General features: G+C 37.6%; 1 protein-coding gene across 7 annotated transcripts in view; it reads left to right on the top strand.

The window, feature by feature from the left end:
- The first annotated feature begins 1,036 nt into the window (after positions 1-1,036).
- col14a1a (collagen, type XIV, alpha 1a) overlaps positions 1,037-21,373 on the top strand; it is a 117,901-nt gene continuing 97,564 nt past the window's right edge. For 4 of the 7 annotated variants that reach the window (XM_039680243.2, XM_089117569.1, XM_039680252.2 and 1 more), the window contains exons 1-5: positions 1,038-1,362; positions 3,336-3,451; positions 7,765-7,881; positions 15,946-16,089; positions 16,338-16,424. In XM_039680243.2, the coding sequence (XP_039536177.2) occupies positions 3,364-3,451; positions 7,765-7,881; positions 15,946-16,089; positions 16,338-16,424 (436 nt within the window). In that variant the 5' untranslated portion in view covers positions 1,038-1,362; positions 3,336-3,363. Of the gene's footprint in view, positions 1,363-3,335; positions 3,452-7,764; positions 7,882-15,945; positions 16,090-16,337; positions 16,425-21,373 lie in introns of those variants that run through there. The other 3 variants (XM_089117568.1, XM_089117571.1, XM_089117570.1) reach the window with 3 other exon arrangements.

The raw sequence follows: 21,373 nt of genomic DNA, 5'->3' as shown, positions 1-21,373 counted from the left end.
CTGTTTGGTACTCCTTGGTGATAAGTATGAATCTGGTGGATTTCTACATTATCGAGGTGTTGGGTATAGTGCAGAGAACTTCCAACATTGCACTCTGGATTCTGTCCAATCAGCAAACTGCACAGTAAGAAAATTTCACGCAGTCGCACATATCTTTAACATCTCCTCCTTTCAACACATCTTGTGTGCTTTCAGATAGCTTTGTTCCCTGCACGCTCAACTTGGAATGATATAAGAAGGTGTGTTCCTGGAAGGATAAAATGTTCTTCCAAAAGGTGTTTGGAAATTCTTCTCAATATGTTGGACTTAGGATAGAATGGAACACAATGAAATAGCTACTAGGCTATTATGATGATCAACATAAACGATAGGCACTTGAAAAAAGAATGGGAATTACATATTGTATTGATATATTGAGACAAAGATATAAGATTGGCTGAATCTAGTGTGTTTCATGAGGTATGGGGGGTCTGACCCTCCAAATTAAAGTTGACATGATGTTCCCCTAGTGTGATGCAAAGAAGAAACAAATATTCGTTTTTTCTTGCTTTTGTCCGTCAGAAATGGATTAGATCGTTGGATCGTATAAGAAAATAAAGCTTTAAAAAGTTAATTTCACACGTTAGATCACACTATTTATCGCACTGTTTGCCAGTATAGCAACAGCCCTCTATCGCTTTACGTTGGAATCCGTATCGGTTTGTATATCGACAAAATTATTAAAATATTGTCATTATGTCACTTTGTTATTTACTTATCATGGCTACACAAAAAAAGTTTTGTTTAAAAAGTATGGTTAACTGTGATAGGGCGGTGAAAAGTAGCCTGGTTTTTCGCTAGACTATAGCCTGACAATAAAAATCAAATGTCGACTTTAACTTAATAATTGCGCAGATTGACTTATTCAAATAATCTGCCTTAATAAAATAGCTAGAATTAGTCATAACAGTCAACTTAAGCATCCATCATCCTGTGTAGGCGTTATTGTTCATTACAGTTGCATTCCTTTGAAATGTAATGATAATGGATTTGCTTGGCAGCGCTGAACAGCCTCCATGTAGGCAGGATCAAGTATTTGAGAAGGGCTCTTGATTGTCGTGAGATCATTCGTCGTCTGTCCAGTGGCTGCAATTGGTCGCATGAACGTTTTTTTCTCTCTCGAAGACTAACGGATGAAATGAGGCGCAGAGCTGAGGAGCTAAAAGAATGGGCGAATGAGGACAGACGAAACACGCACACGGAGAGAGCTGTTATCTGACTGAAGCTGGGAGAAGATACGAGTGAAGTCTCATCATCACAAGACGCGGGAATTTAGATCACATTTAGATCAAGAGGATTCTATTGAAGCGAATGGTGTGAAAGGTAAACTGCTGAAGGGTTTTATACTCTCGAATAATCCAATTATCATTTGCTTTTGTGAAAACAACATTAGGAGAATTAATCAAGAAAAAGCATCAAAATGACTAAAATTAGTTGTGAATTTTTTTCACACTGTTTTGCTACTTTTATGTGTATTATTCATTTTCTTGAATTTATCTTAAAGTCTTAAAGTATAATTGTGGGGAAATATTTTTTGTTCCATTCATTCATTACATAGACTAGCCTACTTTAAATCACATTTGAGGATATCTTTTTTAGTTTGTGTATAAGCTATATTATTTGCTTGTAACTTATTCCCGTATAGGCTATAAACAGAAGCACAAGTTTTCTATTGGGCTATTATTACTAATAATAATCGTAGGGATGTCCCAAACATGCTCAAAGAATATACTTGATACCCATCTATTTTTAAATTTAGCGCGTTTCATCTTTACTGTGCTGTTGAGAATAGAACTGACGCGAAGGATGAGTGCTTGATGTTTATTTCAGGATTCAGTAGCAGGTGAAACAGAGAGAGGGAGTGAAGGACAAAGACAGACATGCAAGGGAATTTAACAATGCATTGTGGGTTCTTCTTTAGTAGTCTACAATTGACTGCTACGAAATAGCATGTATTGGTAACACTTTATAATAACTACACGCTAATAATAATTAGTTAAGTATGAGTAAACCATTAATTCATCATTCTTAAAGCATTAATAGACATTAATAAGCAGTTTATAAATACAGCTATAAATGTTTTCGTCTTGATTTAAAAGCATATCTATAATTTGTTAAATAATTGTATTTTCATCCTTTATTAATGATCAATTTATCATTTCTAAATGAAGAATTGCATTTTTTATGAACCAGTTGTTTGAGAGTTATCAATGGTTCGTAAGATTACTTAGAGCGTGTAAGTAAATGATTTAATAAACTATTTAAATGTACATTCATACAGCTTATCATTCAGACATAGTGATGGTTACTTAGTGTGTTAATAAATGCTTTATTAACATGTATTAATGCTGTAGTTCAGGGTAGTTATAAAGCATTTAGTAGTGATCAGTTAACTATGTTCGTGAGCTCATGTAAAGTGAGGACTAGTCATGCCTTGTAAAGCATTTTTAAAGGCTGTTAAATATTTCTATGTTCTGTATCACTGCGTTGTGTTTGTTACATTTTACTGTTTAGAAGATTGATGAGCCTTTAAATCGCCTTTATAAATGCTTTACAAAGCATGAATAGTCCTCACTTTAGATTAGCTCACAGAAATAGTTAACTAACCACTACTAAATGCTTTATAACTACCTGTATTTACTACATTTACTTGCACTTTCTAAGTGATCTTATGAATGACTGACAACTCTTAAATAACTGGTTTGTAAATAATGCTATACTTCATTTAGAAATTATTAATTGATCATTAACAAAGTATGAAAATACAATTATTAAACGCATTAAAGATATGCTTAAAAATAAAAGAATAAAAAAGCATGCTTTAAGGCAAATAAATACTGTGATGTAGAACCACCTGCATGCAATCCAAACAAGCTAAAAAGTAATATGCATTGTAGAAGAATAAGCCATCTGAGTCACAACAGCTGAGGAAAACTGACTTAGTGAACTATGCAGCAAACCGGTATAATCTCTTGACCCTAATTTAGACCACTGTTTAAGTTAAGTGGGGGTGCCCTCTTGAACAAGCCCGGGCGGTTTCCTCTCTAAACACACATCAGCCTTCTTATCCGACATGAATGACAGGAGCTGTAGTGTCCTGCTTGTTCTCAGGAACAACAATGGTCCTCAGGAAGCACTTCTCACTGGCTGTCCATCAAAATTCAACAAAGTCTTTACTGTTCTTGACCCGCAGAGACACCCCTCCCTCCCCATGGGTTTCTGAAATCCCCCTGAGGCTACACGGCTTCGGTGAATTCCTCCACTCACTCTCTGTTTCTCTCCCTCCTTCGGTTCAGGGCAAGCATCACTCACACAGCTATAAGGATGCAGTTTTCGGGATCGAGGATTAAGCTGTGGTGTCCGCTTATCTCGCTGGCACTGATTCAGATTTTCACCCCTGTTTCGGCTCAAGGTAATTGCTGTCTTCATGGTTCTGAATTGGCAGTTTGCTCGGGTGCATCGGCTTTTGTGTCATTGTGTAAAATATGGGATGTTGTAAAATATGTAAAATATGGGACCTTCACATCTCCTAAGAGGACTCATTTCAGTGTAATGCCTCTCAGGTAAAAAGGGCTAAAGTGAGTCTTGAAGGTTTTAGATGGGATAGAGATGTGGAAAAGCATTTAGTCTAACATCACAGGGGACCACAATGATAATATCCTCAAGGCAGCTTAAAGGCTTAATTGGTTGCTCTGTTTGGAAGGAGTATCACATTCCTCCCAGACCCTGGAGTGAAAGGTGGAGCTTGGATCATCATCTAGAGTGGAAGATAAAGTTTTGATTACTTTAAACTTGGGCAGGTGTAGCCTAGACAGGTTATTTTCTTCCCTAAAATCACTGAAAGCTTAGGTGTGATTTTAAATAGTTCTGTGGTGCTTCTGAACAGGGAAAAACAGGAACAGGATAAAGGAATATTCTAGGTTCAATACAAGTTAAGATGAATCAACAGCACTGGCACAATTTTGATTTACATGTTGAATACATTTCTACTTCTTTTAAAAAAGAAAAAAATATCTTGGTTGCAATGAGGCATTTACAATAGAAGTGCTGCGTCTGAAATCACATACTGTCTGAGTTGGTACATTTGGTGAAGAACTTACTTTGTGACTGTTAAGAAAGTATGTTATATATCTATATAATTGTAATTAAATCTGGACGTTTTACATCCTGTCACATGACCTACATTGCCAGTTGCATTACTTCACTACCATTCACAACTCCCTCTCCCATGGCTTCATGGGATAGTAAAGTGTTCATTGAATACACACTCCAGAATATCAGCAGAAGCAGTTGGTCATTGGTGTACTGTTTTTCGAAATCCATGAATTTGGTCGTACTAGGTTTTGTTTTTCATATACTATATAATAGGGAAGTAAGCATATTTGTATGCAGTAAATATTTCAATAGTATAGCTACAAAAACTTCCCTATACTGTACTTACAATTCACTGCTGTTTCCAGCTGAAATGAAATGACCACTGGTGGCTGGGCAACAACTACAGCAGCAAGCAAAGAGTATTGATTAATATTTGCTTACGCAATAACCCTTTAATGCCCCTCACTGTTCATTTCTAAACATCGGTGATACTTACAACTGATGTAAATAATTGTTTCCATATTTATGTTGTTATTTTTTTGTGCTAATGAGCACTATGCCACACATTTCGTCAGTTTTTTGAACCTGCCATATTCCTTTAACCTGACACAGACGTATAGAAATTATTCCATCGTGTTTGTGGGTACTCGAAGCGTTGGAGTGAAAATGCTTGCAGTTGCTGACAATGCCTTTCTGAGAATGAATGGGCAGAAGCAGACAGTGATACAAAGCAATTTGAAGCGCTGAGGCATTATGAGAGTGTTTTGGAAGGGTCTTTATTACAAAGCAGTTGTGGAAAAAATGAAATAAAAGAACTGAAGGTCAAATCTAAACAGGCTGTCTGAAATCCTGTCAAAACTCTCAAACGTTAAAAAAAAAAACACACCGTTTTAAAGTAATTGTTGTTTGGATTTACAGGGGCATTACATCTCATTACAAAACCTTTAATTAAGCCGTTTCTAATGTAATTTTTGCACATTGAGAGAAGTTTGGCTATAAATAATTCCTGCTGCTAAGATGAGACTTTGAGAAATTTACATCACATCCAGCAGACTTGGACGATTGTAACCTGCAGAATGTTTTTGACAGCACCCGCTAAGTAAAGTAGGCATTAATATTTTAATTCCCTCAACAGCGTTTTTTGAATTTGTTCAAAACTAGTGCGGAGCCCTCTGACAGGTGAGTAATTGGAAGCATGGTGATAAAAGGACACAGTGGATTTCAGAGTAAGAACTATGTGAGTGTCTCCAAAAGGATGAAAGATAACCACATCAAAGACCTACAGATTTGTGGAAGCTCTTTTCTAATATACAGACAGACACAAGACCTCCTGCTCGGATTTCCCCTCGTTTCAAGTTACAAGTCAGCACTTGTCACCCTTAAACTACCATGGCCATTGTTCTGTTCCTCCTCCTCAATCTCTACAGGATTCTGTTTGGCACAGAGCCTTTAATCACCAAAAGCCATGAGGCGTGGATACCTGGGTTTGCTAAGACAGTTTTCCAAGGAATATTCTATGAAACTGTCATGATACTGCTTCCAGAAATCTGTTTTTTTTATTTTCTATTTTTTTCTTAATTATCCATGGCTCATGAGCAGGGGTTTAGCATCTCAACATTGTTGGATCTATCTATCTTCCGAATTGTGTCTCGCATACCTCTCTGTCATGGTGTGCAGTACTGAGCTGGCACAACACGCCATCCCTCTCTATATTCGTACTACCAGGGTGGTTACTTTAAACGTAGATGATCCGTCCTGAAAAATGATCCAGATTCTCTAGATGGCTGGATCCACAGTATATCAGAACTTATTTCATCCCACTCATATGAATCACCAAGAATTATTACTGAAACTTTCCATGACACTTTTAAAGCACAATTTTTAGAATAACCATATTTCTAGAAATGAATAAACAAATATTTTTCTTTCATTTATTGGAAATATAAGTTTATCAATAACAAACATTTGGTCCCAAACCAGATGAGTGACAGCTTCATTTAGGCTAAACATTCAACCCAATTACTGGCAACCCGGTTTCCTGCTGTGTTTAGAGAGATAGAGCATTGAAATGTGTTTATATACATGCTGATTGATGGAAATGGGTCGTAGTCCCCCAAAGACACATATTTGGACTGATTGGTGTGGGTGTCCATGAGAAGATGCTCACCACACAGGAAACCCAGCAGTGTTCCTTTCCTCAGGTTGGTGCGCCAAGATCAGTTTTATGTCTCCTCTTTGTCTCCTAAATGCCTTGTTTCCAATAGTATTGAAATCTGGGTTTCATTCTTAGATATTTTCCCTTTTCTGTTAGTGCCAAGATGGTTTCTTCATATACAATTAGTGTAGCATCTCTGTTTCTTTCTCTGGGCAGAACTGTTGCATGTGATGTATAAGAACAGAGAAACATTGATTTATCAATGTTTCATTACCCTACATGGGATGTTTGGGTGTGGTGATTTCTCATAGGGCTAACACACAGTTTACAACTGATAATGGGTCAGAGCTGAATTTGATGCTGTATAAAAAAATGTTTAGGATTGAACTGAATTATTAAAGACGACCCCTAATCAGTTGTTTATGGCCGTAGACACTCATAAACTGCAGTAATATGCTTAGTTGAACTGTTTAAGACTTGTCTTCCTCTTGAACCTAACTGGTGGATGTACGCTTCTGACCTTTTAAGTCATTTTCTTTCAATAACCATCTTGTCATATTTTATGAGTCAATAACTTTCCGTTCCTGATTTTATGTGCATTTTGTCAGATATACAATAAAATAATTATATTGTGGTGAGCAGGACGGCCGAGGGACGTGAGAGAAAGTCGCGAGGCCGGTGGTGCGATTGCTAATGAGCAGCAGTGAAGCACACCGGTCTCGCATCTCTCACGAAGGAGCGGAGCCATAAAGGGGGAGCGACGGAGTGGATGATCGAGAGAGGAACAGGCCTGCTTTTATTTTATTTTAAATTTTATTTGGTAAGCCAGCAGTCGTCCGTGAGGGGCTGCTGGCCGGTATTTATGTTTTATTTTGGGTAGCCAGCAGTCGTCCGCGAGGGGCTGCTGGCAGGTAATTGGTTTGTTTATTTTATTTAAATAAAGTTTTATTTTATTATTATTATCCGGTTCCTGCCTCCTTCTTCCCTGAACTTGTTACACTGGTGCCGAAACCCGGGAAGAAGGAGGCAGGAACCGGATAATAATAATAAAATAAAACTTTATTTAAATAAAATAAACAAACAAATTACCTGCCAGCAGCCCCTCGCGGACGACTGCTGGCTACCCAAAATAAAACATAAATACCGGCCAGCAGCCCCTCACGGACGACTGCTGGCTTACCAAATAAAATATAAAATAAAATAAAAGCAGGCCTGTTCCTCTCTCGATCGTCCACTCCGTCGCTCCCCCTTTATGGCTCCGCTCCTTCGTCACCGGTGTGCTTCACAGGTGCTGCTCATTAGCAATCGCACCACCGGCCTCGCGACTTTCTCTCACGTCCCTCGGCCGTCCTGCTCACCACATAAAGTCACCTTAATGTAAACATAAAAATGGTCATTGCTAATGAGAAGATGACTTTGAAACTCTCCTCTGAAAATAATATTTGTAGTTTATAATTCCATTTTTTCCTTTGCAGTTTCAGCCCCACGAAGACTTCGGTTTAAAGTTCTGAGTGCAGTCAAGCTGCTTGTCTCATGGAAGGAACCAAAAGGAGAATATGACGGCTACAAATTTATATACACTACTGAACCAGGTAAGAAGCAATGTGGTCAGTCAATTACTTTTAATGAATAGTGGTACTTTATTGTATACACAGGCTTGTATTTAATGTGGATCTAAATCTAGTATTAACAAAATACAGGCTCTGTTTTAGTTCTTTTAAGCCACACTTGTATCTTTAAATGCCTTTTTCATGTGAGCTTCAACATGTATTTGTCAACCTTGACAGATGTGAAGGTCTCTTTGTTTCTTCACATATTTGACAATAGTCCTTGTCTGGGGCTGTGATACAACTACCGATAACACATATCTTGAGCCAAAGAGCCAAGGCCACTCTTTTGCTTTATGTAGACCAGGTGCACTAGCCATCAGTTCTGCAAACGTGTCCCTTTGTTAAACTCTCACAACCCCCTTTTCTTGGGCAACAATGAACCATGTCTAAACTCGTTGTTTTTTAGAGCACATTCCAAAACTCTGTGTATATTAGGCCTAATTCCATAGATTTTCATCAGCCAGTTAGACATTCCCAACAGATGAGAAAAGCACTCTTTTCAATTATAGCAGCTCATTTGCTTGGTTCCTATGTGCAAAGTGACATTAGCGGGCTTGGCAGTTCTCTCTATTGGACGGAATTGAGATGGAAGTGATGGAACAAGGCCGAATGATGACAGTTGATCGTTTGCATTAGAGTGAGTTAATGTGAGTCTGTTGTGATTGAGATGAGGATTGTCTGGCTGCAGTACCTGGTCAAAATCTAGGAGGTCAGAGGGAGGTTACTGTTAGATCCAGCTGCTTTTTATGGTATTTGATGTCCCACAACAACATTGGCAACTTGTAGAATACCAAGGGTGCCTTTGGCTCCCAAAATGAGTTTGAGCTGAGAAATTACGGAATTATATTTGAAATGAACATAACACCGAAGCTGATAAAGTATAGCTTTTGTTTTAAACAGTTAACTCTAGTGATGTTCATAACAGAGTTTGATAGCTGGAGGAATGTTAGAGGAGGCTGAAAGCATGTCATTGTCTGCATGGCACTGCGTGATTTGTTCCATTGATTTACCATTGGGGATTGGCAATTGTTGTTGATAGGTGAGATTATATCGCATCATTCACTGCCACATTTCACATATCAGTCTCTCTTAAAAAGTGTCTGATTCACTGCAACTGAATTTAAGTTATCTATTTGTGTGGTTTTGTAATAATTTGCTTCAACTTGATGCTGTCTTTCTGGGACTATTGTTTTTTTTTGTTTGTTTTTTTGCAAAGTTATGTTTTAAATAAAGCAGTCTTGTAAGAATAATTTTGCTTGTTTGGGAAATGTTGGGAAATTATGCTTTCCAAAGAAAGTTAAAAATGTTAAACAATAATACCAATATTTAAATGTTTTCTTTTTCTTTCTAAAGAATACTAGTTTATTCTAGAACACCATTTCTAAACTTTTTTGAGAGTGCGTTTTTATTTACACGTTGCCATACAGTATTAACAACCAGTCAGAAAATAGACTGATTTCACAAACTAAAAGTATAAATATTACAGCAGTGTTTCCTCTAGGATTTTTCCAAGCTGTGGGGGCAGGCCCATTTCCCCGGTGGGGGGGCCTTGTCTCCCCAAAGTATTATAATCGATCATTCGCATCCCGTGTGCAGAATGATAAACTTGAAGCAACACCAAGTCACAGCAAGCAATGCTTCACATTGAAAAGAACATAGCAAAGGGATTATATCTATAATATGCTTAGTAGGGCTGGACGATTTGGGGAAAATGTCATATTGCCATTGCAATTACTGAGGTCAATATTGCAATTGTGATATGCGATTCCGATATAATAAAATGGTTTCATGAGTCCAACTTGCTTGGTTCTAAAGTAAAATGCACACACAGATTAGTGATCATTCTGTGTATTAATGTTTATTTCTCAACTCAAACTACAGACAACAACTAAATGATTGATAACACCTATAATGATCAATAAACCATCAACCAAACCATCATTACAGTGAAAGCTATCAACTTTTTTTTTTAAATTATTAGGCTAAAAAAAAAATTAACAACTTTTAAATTAAGTGAACTTCAAAGAATCCCCACATAAACCCATAATAAAAAACATATTTACCTGTGCCCTTCCTGTCTTAACAGGTAGGATACAGAAATTGAATAAAGTTATCAAACAGTCTGTGCTGCATGAATTATAAATTATATATAGAATAATCCTTATTAAAGCTACAAAAGTTCTTTAGTCAAGATCAGTGAGTAATTTTCTAATTTCCCTTTGTTCTTTGATTAACTTTACTGACAGAACGCTTTATTCGCTGCTGGCCCTTTAAGAGCACCCGTTGCCGAGACGCGGATCTCACATGCGCCTCATAGCACAACTCTTTTTGTCCATAAGACTTTTCTTACGTTATGAAGGTACTCGACAAAACGACATTTTGGCATAATTGTGTGTGTTATTGTTCGTTCAAGCTCGAAAGAGAACTGTATTCTGGCACGCGTCAGTGCATATGCGCATTATGGCGCGCGTCTTTCTGCGAGTCTCATTTAGGGCATTCACAGGCAGCTTTTCAGTTCTTGTCGTGCAAAATGCGAAAAGGCATTTGCACGAATAAGAGCAGGATCGTGTAACACTAGTCAAAGGATGACAAAAAAGAAGAGATGCTGCGTTAATAGCCCTAATTTGTTTATTTCGTATAAAATCGCGGCATTTTGCGTTATATAATTGCATAGGTTTGAGATCGCTATTACGATTGCGATATGATTAATCGTGCAGCATGCTTAGTGTATTCTATATGCAACAGTTTTTTGAGCCTTTTCTTTTAACAGTTTTAAATTTCAGTGCGCATGAAGAACAATAGCACTCTCTCGACTCCATGCTGTAATCTTACATAAAGGGAATGTGAAAGGTATGGGCAATAAACTCCACTCCAGCAAGATAATGTCATTTTATGAAAACCATAGACCTTTATGCTTTATCTACAAATGAAGTATAATAATGGGAATATTGACCTTGAAGAGAGTGTCGTCGTGTCGCAAACGAACGTGACGCGCTGTGTGAATTCTGAATGGAGACTGAGGCGAGATGACTTCCCGTTAACTTTAACTTAGCGACTAAAATTACACATTATGCAATGACTTTAGAAGTCTTGGAATATAGGGTGAAAACTTGATTGTGCTTTACAAATTTTTTTTATGCCTTTAGTGGGGCTTAACAAAATGACATAATACTATGCAGAATATCGGACGTCACTGAGAAGCTGCAGCCGTGGCGGGAGGATTTTAAGTGTGGCGGCCCGCCACGGGAGAATGAATGTAGAGGAAACACTGATTACAGTAAAGGTTCCTGGTTCATTTTGAATCAGATAACCTCAATTTTACTCACATTTAACCAAACAATTCTGTGAACTTTGAGCATTTCGCTTACTAAGTCTGATTCAAACCACTAACAAGGCTGTTTCATGAATCTTTTGACAGACTGATGATAGACCAAAAGAACCGGTTCATAAGAATCATTTTAGCGCTAATTAGACATCTCAGCTTGTGTTGTCCTCATGCAGGAAACACTTAGCCTGGTTCTACCAGACTCTCATACATACATTTCATTTGTACATAGACGTACCACATATATAAAGGAAAATTAAATTGAGCGGAAATGCGTAGGAGGGCGCAGCCAGGCAAGGAAACACTAGGGCTGTGTCTGAAATCACCCCATATACCCTTAAATAGGGCACATTTTGAGGGGAGAGCCATTTTTAGTGGTGTCCGAAACCATAGTGGACATTATTGAGTGCACTCATTTAAACCCACAATGCACCACCCCGATGTCCTGGCCAAATTCCCTCCATTTGGCCCTTGCCAATCATGGCCTCCTAATAATCCCCATCCATTGAATTGGCTCTATCACTCTCTCTCTCCTCTCCACCTGTAGTCGGTGTGTGGTGCATGTGTGCACTGGCGCCGTCGTACTGTGGCTGCCGTCTCATCATCCAAGTGGATGCTGTACACTGGTGTTGGTTGAGGAGAGATTCCCTGATATGATTGTACAGCGCTTTGAGTGCACAGTAGTACACATAAAAACGCTAAATAAATACTATGTTTATTCATTCGTTCATTATTAAACAGCAAGCACAAACTATGCAAAAGCGGCAGCCCTTCGGTGCACTTAGTGTTGAATTCACTCCATAGTAAACTATATTTGTGGACTAATGTAGGGAATAGTGAATGAGGGTATAGGGGGCGATTTTGGACACAGCCTAGGTGTGTTCGACTTGAAGTGCCGCTGCGCAGACCGATCGATTAGAGAACAGACAACTCCTTATGCTTTCGAATCATTCTTGCGGTACTTTGATGTCATACACTATTCGGATTGAGCAGCGCCTTCAAGTCAAGTACTCTAGTTAGCACAAATAAAAACTGAATGAACAAAAGTAATAAAACAATGTTTTCGGGTTCTGTAGAAGCTTTGACCAATTATGAAAACAGAATATTTTGAATTGGAAAGCAAAATTGATTTCTATCACTTTTTAGAGGTAACTATAGACAATTTCCTCCTCAAAAGTCCTTTGGTCCACTCTCTTTAAAATCAAAGCATTTGAGACGTTTGCTTGTGACAAAGCGATTCTGTCCTTTGGTCTCGTTTAAACAAATGAGAATTGGAGTTCTTTGATGTTGTCGTAAGAACCTGTGACAGTTTCTGACTGCAGCAATCTTCTTTTACTTTCTTATGAAGCGTGAAGTGCAAGGTCATCAGGAAACTGTGGCTCTCCAGTTCTGACTCCCTTTGCTCTGAGTCTAACCCCAATCATGCTCCCGCTGCTGCTGAATAAGCAACTTTCACTCCCCTTCTATTGATCTTTTGGTAAGCCACGAGGATTTTAATCAGGATCATTGGTCCGAGATCTGAATTGCAGGGGCAGGCTTCTTCATCACATTGAGGGACTGTGATACGAGTATGCTGCTGTTCAGGCATGACTGATTAAAAGAAGCAATGCATTTTGGCTGTCCTTCTAGTTCATCACTATGACTTTTTTAAGTCATTTAGCCCCTTAAAGGGATATTCCACCCCCCAAAAAATTAAATATTCTCTCATTTACTCAATCTAATGCTGTCCCAGATGTATACGGCTTCATTCTGTGGAACGCAAATTGCGATTTTTAGAAAAACAACCCATCTCTGTGAATCCATATGCAATGGATGGAACCCTCAAAGTTAATGCTTCACAAGACTTGCAGTCAGTGAGAGATCTCATTCGCATGGATTGTGATTGTGTTAAATGGCCATGTGCTCTTGTTTTTTGTCATGTTTGATTCTATGTGCCATGTGCTCTCCTGTCTATTGTTTGATCTGATTGATCTGATTATTGGATCAGTTGCCTCACCTGCTCTCTCTCTCTTTTCCCCTCTTTGTTTGCTGCCCTGTTTATTCTGCGTTGTTTGCTGTCCTGTACTAGTTTGTTGTCGTATGTGCCCCTTATGTTCCATTCTTGCTGTATCAAGCCCATGCCAGCCTTGCCATTTACCCCCTCCCACGTTTCTTTTTTTTTTTTTGTATTAATAAAGCCCATCAACTGCACAATTGAGTCCTCATCTCATCCGTCAACCCCAACCCTGACACATGAAGTGAAACCATAGTTGTGTGAGGAAAAATGTTAATATTTTAATCTCTGTAAACTATAAACTATAATTTCCAACTGTTTTACATACATTCACTTCACATAAACATCAGCATGTAGTAAAGCATGAAGTAAGCATGTTCTAAAGTTCAGTGTTGGGTGTAATGCAATTACTGTAATTTAATTACTTTCCCCTTGAAATGTAAAGTAAGGGATTACTCTTGATTTTTTTGTAACAGTTACTTCTGATGTAATTGTATTATTTACTCTATAGAACAATTCTATATTAATAGTGGATTTAACCTAAACATTTTACGTCTATAATCAATGTTAAAATGTAGGTTTGTAATTTAACCTTCTCCCTTTAATACTTTGGTCAATTCAAGAATAATGTATGGAATTTGATATTATTTATTTGGAAGAATTAAAAGAGCAATTATCCTTGTATTGTTCAACTGGTCAAGGTTGATAGGGGATTAAGAAAGTAATTAGTATTGTAATAAGTGATCCAATATGTTTTAGAGAGAGTAATTATACTTTTATACTTAATCTAATTACAATGTTGAAGATGTAATTAATTAGTAGCTAGTAATTGATTACTTTTAAGAGTCAAGCATGAACGCACATACTCATGAACGCACATGTATGACAGTTTGCTGGAAGCGATGGTTTAAAATATTAGTATTTTTCTCACACACATAAGGTTTCACTTCAGAAAACATTGATTTATCGTATGGATTACCTCTGTGTTCATCAACTTTTTGTCCATGTTCAATTATTTTTCAAAAAATGTAATTTTGTGTTCATCTGAAGCAAGAGAGTCGTACATCTGAGAAAAGATGCGGGAGAGCAAATGATGAGAGAATTTTCATTTTCATATCCCTTTAAATGAGTGAAATTAGTTTTTCTCTCTCTTTCCTAGTTCACAAAATTACCCAAAGCAAACATTTCTTTGAAGTCATAATCCCAGATTTGTCACCATCAGGGATGTCATGAAGTGAGAACGATGAGTTTGTGGCCAAGACCTTTTTAGAACAGACCATTTGTCACTGTCAGTACTGCAAACAAACTTCATGAAGTTGTTTGCTGTGCAGTGACCATAAAACTACCACCCACATATTGTATTTGGGTGATAACTTGGCATCAAAACTTTTCAGGCCAGTACTATTCCTCCTCCTCTGGCTCGATTTGTGGAAGAGTAGAGCAAAGCTGTTTTGGACGGGTTGTTTATCAGGCTATTTTGGACATTATGTGCTTTTGCATCTAAAAACTTTGATCAGTTTGTTTAGATGTCTGGGGTTGATATCATGGGATACTCAATTCATCAACAGCTGTGTTTTTGAAATTGTTAATGCACCATCTATCCATGGATCGGTTTGCCAACCAGACCAGACCAGACTTTTTACTCAGAAATGACATTAATACATTACATAAAAAAACATAAATAAAAAGATTTTCCAATTGTCAAAAAATATCTATTTAATTCACAAAAAAATTTATTTATAATAATACGTAATGATTTGACAAATTCAGCATTTAAATTGCGTTTTCAAAAGGCATTTAACAATTGCAGATATTTTTCTTTATCCATTTGCAGCCCATTCTCACCCCCAAGGCGTCACTTAACTGACGCCTTGGGAAGCATTTGGACATGCTTCAATATCTGACGCTTTAGGCGCCCTTTAGCGTCAGTTAGATGACGCCCTAGGATCACGTGTACCCTACCCCCACCCCACACCTAAACCTAACCGCGTCCTCTAACTGACGCTTTCCTTTAGCGTCAGTTAGATGACGCCGTAGGATCGCGTCATGTAAGTGACGCTAAAGGGCACCTAAAACGTCAAATATTGAAGCATGGTCAAAGGTGACGCCTTGGGGTGAGAATGCGTTGCCATTTGTCAAGTTGGAAAAATGTAATTGGTCATTTAACATGTGGGAGCAAATGCACTTCCAACTAAATTTTCTTTAAATTAATTTATTTTTTTAATTATCAAACGTTGCATTCAAAATGAGGGCAGCACTTTATTTTATAGTCTTTGTTACACATGTTGCCTGGACTTACTATGGTAACATCAGTCAATTATGTGTAATTACAAGCAATTAACCCTAAATCAAACCCTAATCCTATAGTAATTACATGTTGTTAGTTCATACTCAGACAGTACTTCATAATCACACTGTGACAAGGACACCTTAAAATAAAGTGTAACCAAATTGAGTTATATATTGTCTTCTTGTTAAATTTTTATACATTTATATTTTTTTTTTTGGCAAAGTGATTTGTTGATTTATAATTTTATTTTGTTTGTATTAATTATTATTATTACAGTAATAGCATTATTATCATTATGAGCATTATTCCCCTCTGACATTGCATCTAAACAAACTGCTTGGCATTGACAGTCAGACAGTAAAGAACTGGTTTTGGCATGCATACGGTACGGTACTAACCATCCTCTTTCTGATTTCTGTGATTTGTTTCTGATGACAGGTGGGGAAACAAGCGAGTTGCAAATTGCAAGGGGAGAGAATAAAGTAATAATAAAGGATTTTAATCCCACAAAGGAGTATGCAGTCAAGGTTATAGCTGTGAGTGGAAACCTGCACAGCCGAGCTCTTCAGGGAAAATACTCTGGTATGAAATACCTTATTTCTTTGAAGCAATCCCACTGAAACGGATTGCAAGTGAAAATAATGTGTTTGATCATTGTAGCCTCCTGTGTGTTTTGAGACAGAATTGAAAAAGGGTCTTGACCATAACTGCTTCAGGTGTACATAGTCACACTGTCTATACAAAATATATAGTTATACATGTACAATATTTACATATCTATATGTATTGCACAATATTTTGGACTTTAATCCCTCATGTGTCTTCAACAGTAGACCAGAGCAGTGATGGAGACACCATTCAACCTCAAAGACTGAAAGAAGCTGGACCTGTGGAAGAGGGCAATGAGATCTCAGGAGGTAGAGCCAACGTTTACTGCTTAGATGTTGCTTTTTTATAGCTCAGGATCCTTAATGGAGTTCTCAGTGATTTTTCAAGTTTTAAGTTTGTTTCAGGTGTTAAAAGTTCTTTGGTAACACTTTACTTAAAGGGGTGTGTGCATAAGACTGACACGACACCTTCATAACCATGACATGACATATGTCTTGAATATGAAGTAGGGTTTATGCATGTTTATGACAACTGTCATTAAGTGACTTTCGCTCAATAATGACATCTAGAATGCAAATATGACATTATTTAAGATGTCTTTGTTATGACATCTTGACATAAACTATAACATCATAACCTGTCAGTGTCTTTGTTATGACAACTTGACATAAAATTAAATTAAACTGTCATGTGGTTGGCTTTGACATTGGCTGTCATGAGGCCATTATAACTGTGTCATGATATTTTTCATGACCTCAACTACAGTGGTACTAATTGACCTATGGCTAAGCCACGCCCCCTTCACTCACTCGGACAAACAGTCAACATTCGGGGACAGGCGCTATGGCAGCGGTCACAGTAGGAGACATTTCACATGAGGCAATTGGTGATTTTTGGAGACAGAAAGATTATATATAATTTCGAAGTCAACTAAAGGACTTTAACTATGCATTGGAGGGTTATATTAATAATTTTATTGTTTAGAAGGTTGATGAAAAGCTTCAGTTCCAGGCAAGAATTTACAGGTCACAGTGTAAACGTGATAAACCGCATATCATCGCCATCACCGTTTGGTGGTACAGTAAGTTATTTACATGAATCATTCAGCACAACATTGTTAACATTTGTTATCTCAGTTATTTACAGATACGTTAATGAAGCTAAGTGACATGATGTACAACACAGCTAGAAGTTAACGTTTTCTAATGTTAGGCTAACGTTATCCAAACGTTACGTTAGGCTACGTTGATTTAACTTAACAGATGTAGACATCCTTGTTTAATTGATCCACGTTTAGTTAACTTAATCGCATAACTTTAACCATAGCAGACACTTATTGCGGTTGAGTTGTGGCTTGGGAAAGAGTAAAAAAATACACACCGCCGCCCAGCCTCTCGGGAACCTATGTACTGGAGTTGCATGTACCTCATGTATGCCGTTTCGACCATTTTAAACTTAAAATGACAAGAAAAAACGAATGTAAACGGACTAACTGCAATGCATTTCAATGGAAGTGGAAGGAAAGAATTTTTGAGTGTATTGGGTTAGCTGCACACTGTGATTGGCTCATCGCTTTTGAGGGTGTGGCTTAGCCGTAGGTCAATTGAATTTGTCATTAAAAAGCTATAATGGCTTCATGACAGCCTTGTCAAAACCAACCACCTGACAGTTTAATGTAATTTTAACCAATAAAGCTAGGTGGTTTCTTAAGTTTGATAATGAATCTGCTATGTCATGTTTATGACAGGTTGTGTTGTCTTAGTAATGTCAAGTTGTCATGACAAAGACACTGACAAGGTGTCATAACAAAGACATCTCAAACAATGTCATATTTGCATTAAAAATGTCATAACTGAGCGAATGACACTTAATGACAGTTGTCATAAACATGTCAACCATGTCATGTCATGGTTATGAAGGTGTCATGTGAGTCTTATGCACACCCCTTCAAGTAAAGTGTTACCAGTTACTTTTTTCATATAGTAAAAGACAATCTATTCTCATGAAAAAACGTAACTATTTTATGAACTGGCGATTTCACATGGAGATTGAGGTGTAAGCAGGTCCTACGAAAGCGTATGAAAATCTGAATTCGCCACCAATTTGCCAATGCGTAAAATTTTAATTGAATTGCTCCGAATTGAGAGCGTGTTGTTAAAAGATTAATGATCTTCATGATGAGATTAGAATTTTTGGATATTGAAATCTCTGACTTTTGATGGCAAACTTTGGTATCTTGGGAAATTTGGTCCCATTGTTTGGGACATTGTTGAAAGCTTGTGAAGCTCTTATAAAATGTATGTTAAAAATATGTTAAAATGCTCTCTCTTTCCTGTGGGTTCTTCTTCTCTTTTGGGTCTCACTTTTATCTTCCATTTTTATGTCTCTCCTTTCTTGTATCGTTCACTTTTTAAGATTATAAGCTATAGCATATGAATTTCTCCATACGATCTTCTGAGACTTATTTTTTGCTGATTTTCCAGTGAGAGCTGCCCTCCTGTCAATATATTTCAGCCACGACTCTGTCAGTGAAGCATAAGAAGCCAAACTGGCTGAAGTTGCAGAGGGCACCTCTCTGTAGGTCCCATCTTTGCTGGTTTTAATATCCCTGGCATACTTTACAAAATGAACATGTACAGGAAGTCAAAGTCAAAGATGATGTTCCTGTCTGAATGATTCCACTGGAGTCTCTCAAGGCCAGACCTTAGCCACAACTCAGTCAAATATCACAGCAATTTGTTACAATTCAGAGGGTGTTATGTACACAAAAGTATCCATGTTGGATTTTTGACCAAAATGAAATGTACCAGTGAAACCGAGAAGGATGAATGCTAGGGAAAGGTTACTGAGCTCATGGTTGACTGTTCACGAGACAGTTCTCCAGCTAGCTTTTTTCTGGACTCAAAAGAGAGTTCAGCTTTGTTTAGCTGTGGACATTGATGTTTAGTGGGTGTAAAAACAGCCCAGGCTGCATGGAGGCTGAGATGTGCTCTTAAGTGAAGCATTTAACTTGGGTCCCTCTGTAGGACGGCAGCTTTTGTGCTACATGGTCTCGCATCCGTTGTTCGGAGTCTTTCATTTTGATCCCCTCAGTGCACCTGCCAAATGGCAGAAGTTTGAAATCGGTATGGCTCACACAGTCCTTAGCGGCCCCGTTTTCCTCTTCAGACTACCGTCAAAGTGGGCAGGATTTGGCACATGGACACCTAGTGGGTGGTGGAGCTCTGATTCTGTTCAGTTTTGTCAAGACTGACTGTGCTTTGATTATGACTGAGCACTAATTTGATTCTCTGCTTAAGATCTCATTAGCGCCGAATTAGAATGAGATAATATTTCAAACCAAGAACTTGATGGGAAGTACACACAAGGGAGTTATTGTTGGCACAAGGCATATCCAGACAGATAGATGATGTCCTGCTATATCCATGTATGTGTGTGCGCTGGTGGGTTGGGATGGTGGGCTATCACAAAATCAGACTCTCCTTTGATGTGCCATCCCTGGGAATCTGTCCAAGCAGACAGAATGAAAGAAAATGGTTATCTGAGCATCCGGGTGGGCTGTGAAACGGCCCTTTGAGCTCAACAAAAAGGTCAAATTTTTAAATCTCTGTTCTCTACCAATCCTTTTTATTCTCAAATGAGCGTTTCCAGAAGCAAATTGAAAGGTGTCATAAACACAAAGCTGTTGCCTTTTAATTTCTCACCAAGCACATCTTTACGAGATGTATGTAATTGTGATTCATGCTCAACATCTGTGGATATAAATGGGGAAAAGAAATACATTCCAGCCAGCAGGGTAAACTCTGCAGTCAAGTGAACAAACAAACACTCACATGACAAACAGTTATACTTTATATATATATATATATATATATATATATATATATATATATATATATATAAGGCATACACTTACACTTAAAGATGACTTCTAGTTAATAAGCATTACCCATTTTTATATATACTGTACCATCCAAAAGAAATGGGGGTATGATTTTTGTAAAAAATGTAGATAGATTCAGTAGATTCAATAGATTCAGCTTGGACACATTAATAGTGACAGTAAAGACAATAACGTTAATGCAATAACGTTACAAAAAAAATCTATTTGAAATAAACGCTGTTCTTTTAAACTTTCCTTATCAAAGAATATATCATGGTTTCCACAAAAATATTAGGCAGCAAAACTGTTTTCAACACTGTTTTTTTTTTGTTGTTGTTGTTTTTTTGAGCTGCAAATCGGCATATTAAAATGATCTCTGAAGGATCATGTGGCTGTGACAGGAGTTATGATTCTGAAAACTCAGCTTTGCCGTCACAGGAATAAATAAAATATTAAAGTTATTTAATTTAAAATTGTAATAATAATATTTTTTACTGTATTTTTCATTAAATAAATAGAAATAAATAAAACCTTTTAAATAAAAAAAATCTTACCAACCTCAAATGGTACAGTGTTTTTAATGATCCATCATGACATCAAATATTGGAAAAACAGTTGTAGAAGTAGCAGAGATTTTGATTTATCCCAGTGATTCAAATCTTACGAATCTGGGTTCGGTAACGCTCACTCTTAGCGCGTTAAGAAGACTCAAAAAGAAGTGTGTTCCCCGAAGTGTCCCTTAGGAAGCTTCTTAAGTGACTGCCTCATACGTTTGACGTTTCAAAGGCCCTGTCCCAGGTGAAGGTGCTGAAGGTTAGCTGGCATCGATTGCTCAGGAATCGATTTTCAAATCGAAATTATCTGTAATTCACACGATATGTTATGACGAGTAGACGAACTGGGTATCCCTCACTAATCATCCACCCTCCTCATCCCGTTGTGCCACTTGTGTCACTTCTTGACAGGGGTTTAACGACTTCAATAAAACCTATCTACAATGAACAGAGAGAGAGAGTTAGATACCGAATATGGTGGTAAGCGCAGGTCTGAGAAGGTCCAGCAGCTCCATAATGAGTTGTCTTGGGAGGCAATTTTTTTTTAATATAGCCACGACAGGCAAAATGTCAAAAGGGCTTAGTTTTTGCCAAATAAAAAATTTGACACGGACTAAACGGCTCCTCTGCCGGCGCCGTCTTTGATTCAATACAAGGACACGTTGGACCGCTGTCATAATTGGTCGCTTACTGGACACCACCATGCTTACCCATTTATAGATCTTAGCTATTTAGAGCCAAATCGTTTGCCTGATTTTGATTATCAAACGTGATTGCCAATTTAAACGCTTTAGTGACATTACGAAATAGCTTAGGCTAG

Source organism: Pimephales promelas, chromosome 12 (assembly GCF_988280905.1).
Source record: "Pimephales promelas chromosome 12, fPimPro1.hap1.1, whole genome shotgun sequence".
In the NCBI taxonomy this organism is placed as follows: Eukaryota; Metazoa; Chordata; class Actinopteri; order Cypriniformes; family Leuciscidae; genus Pimephales; species Pimephales promelas.
Note: the sequence above shows the minus strand (reverse complement) of the source record. Positions and strands in the feature narration are given on the sequence as shown.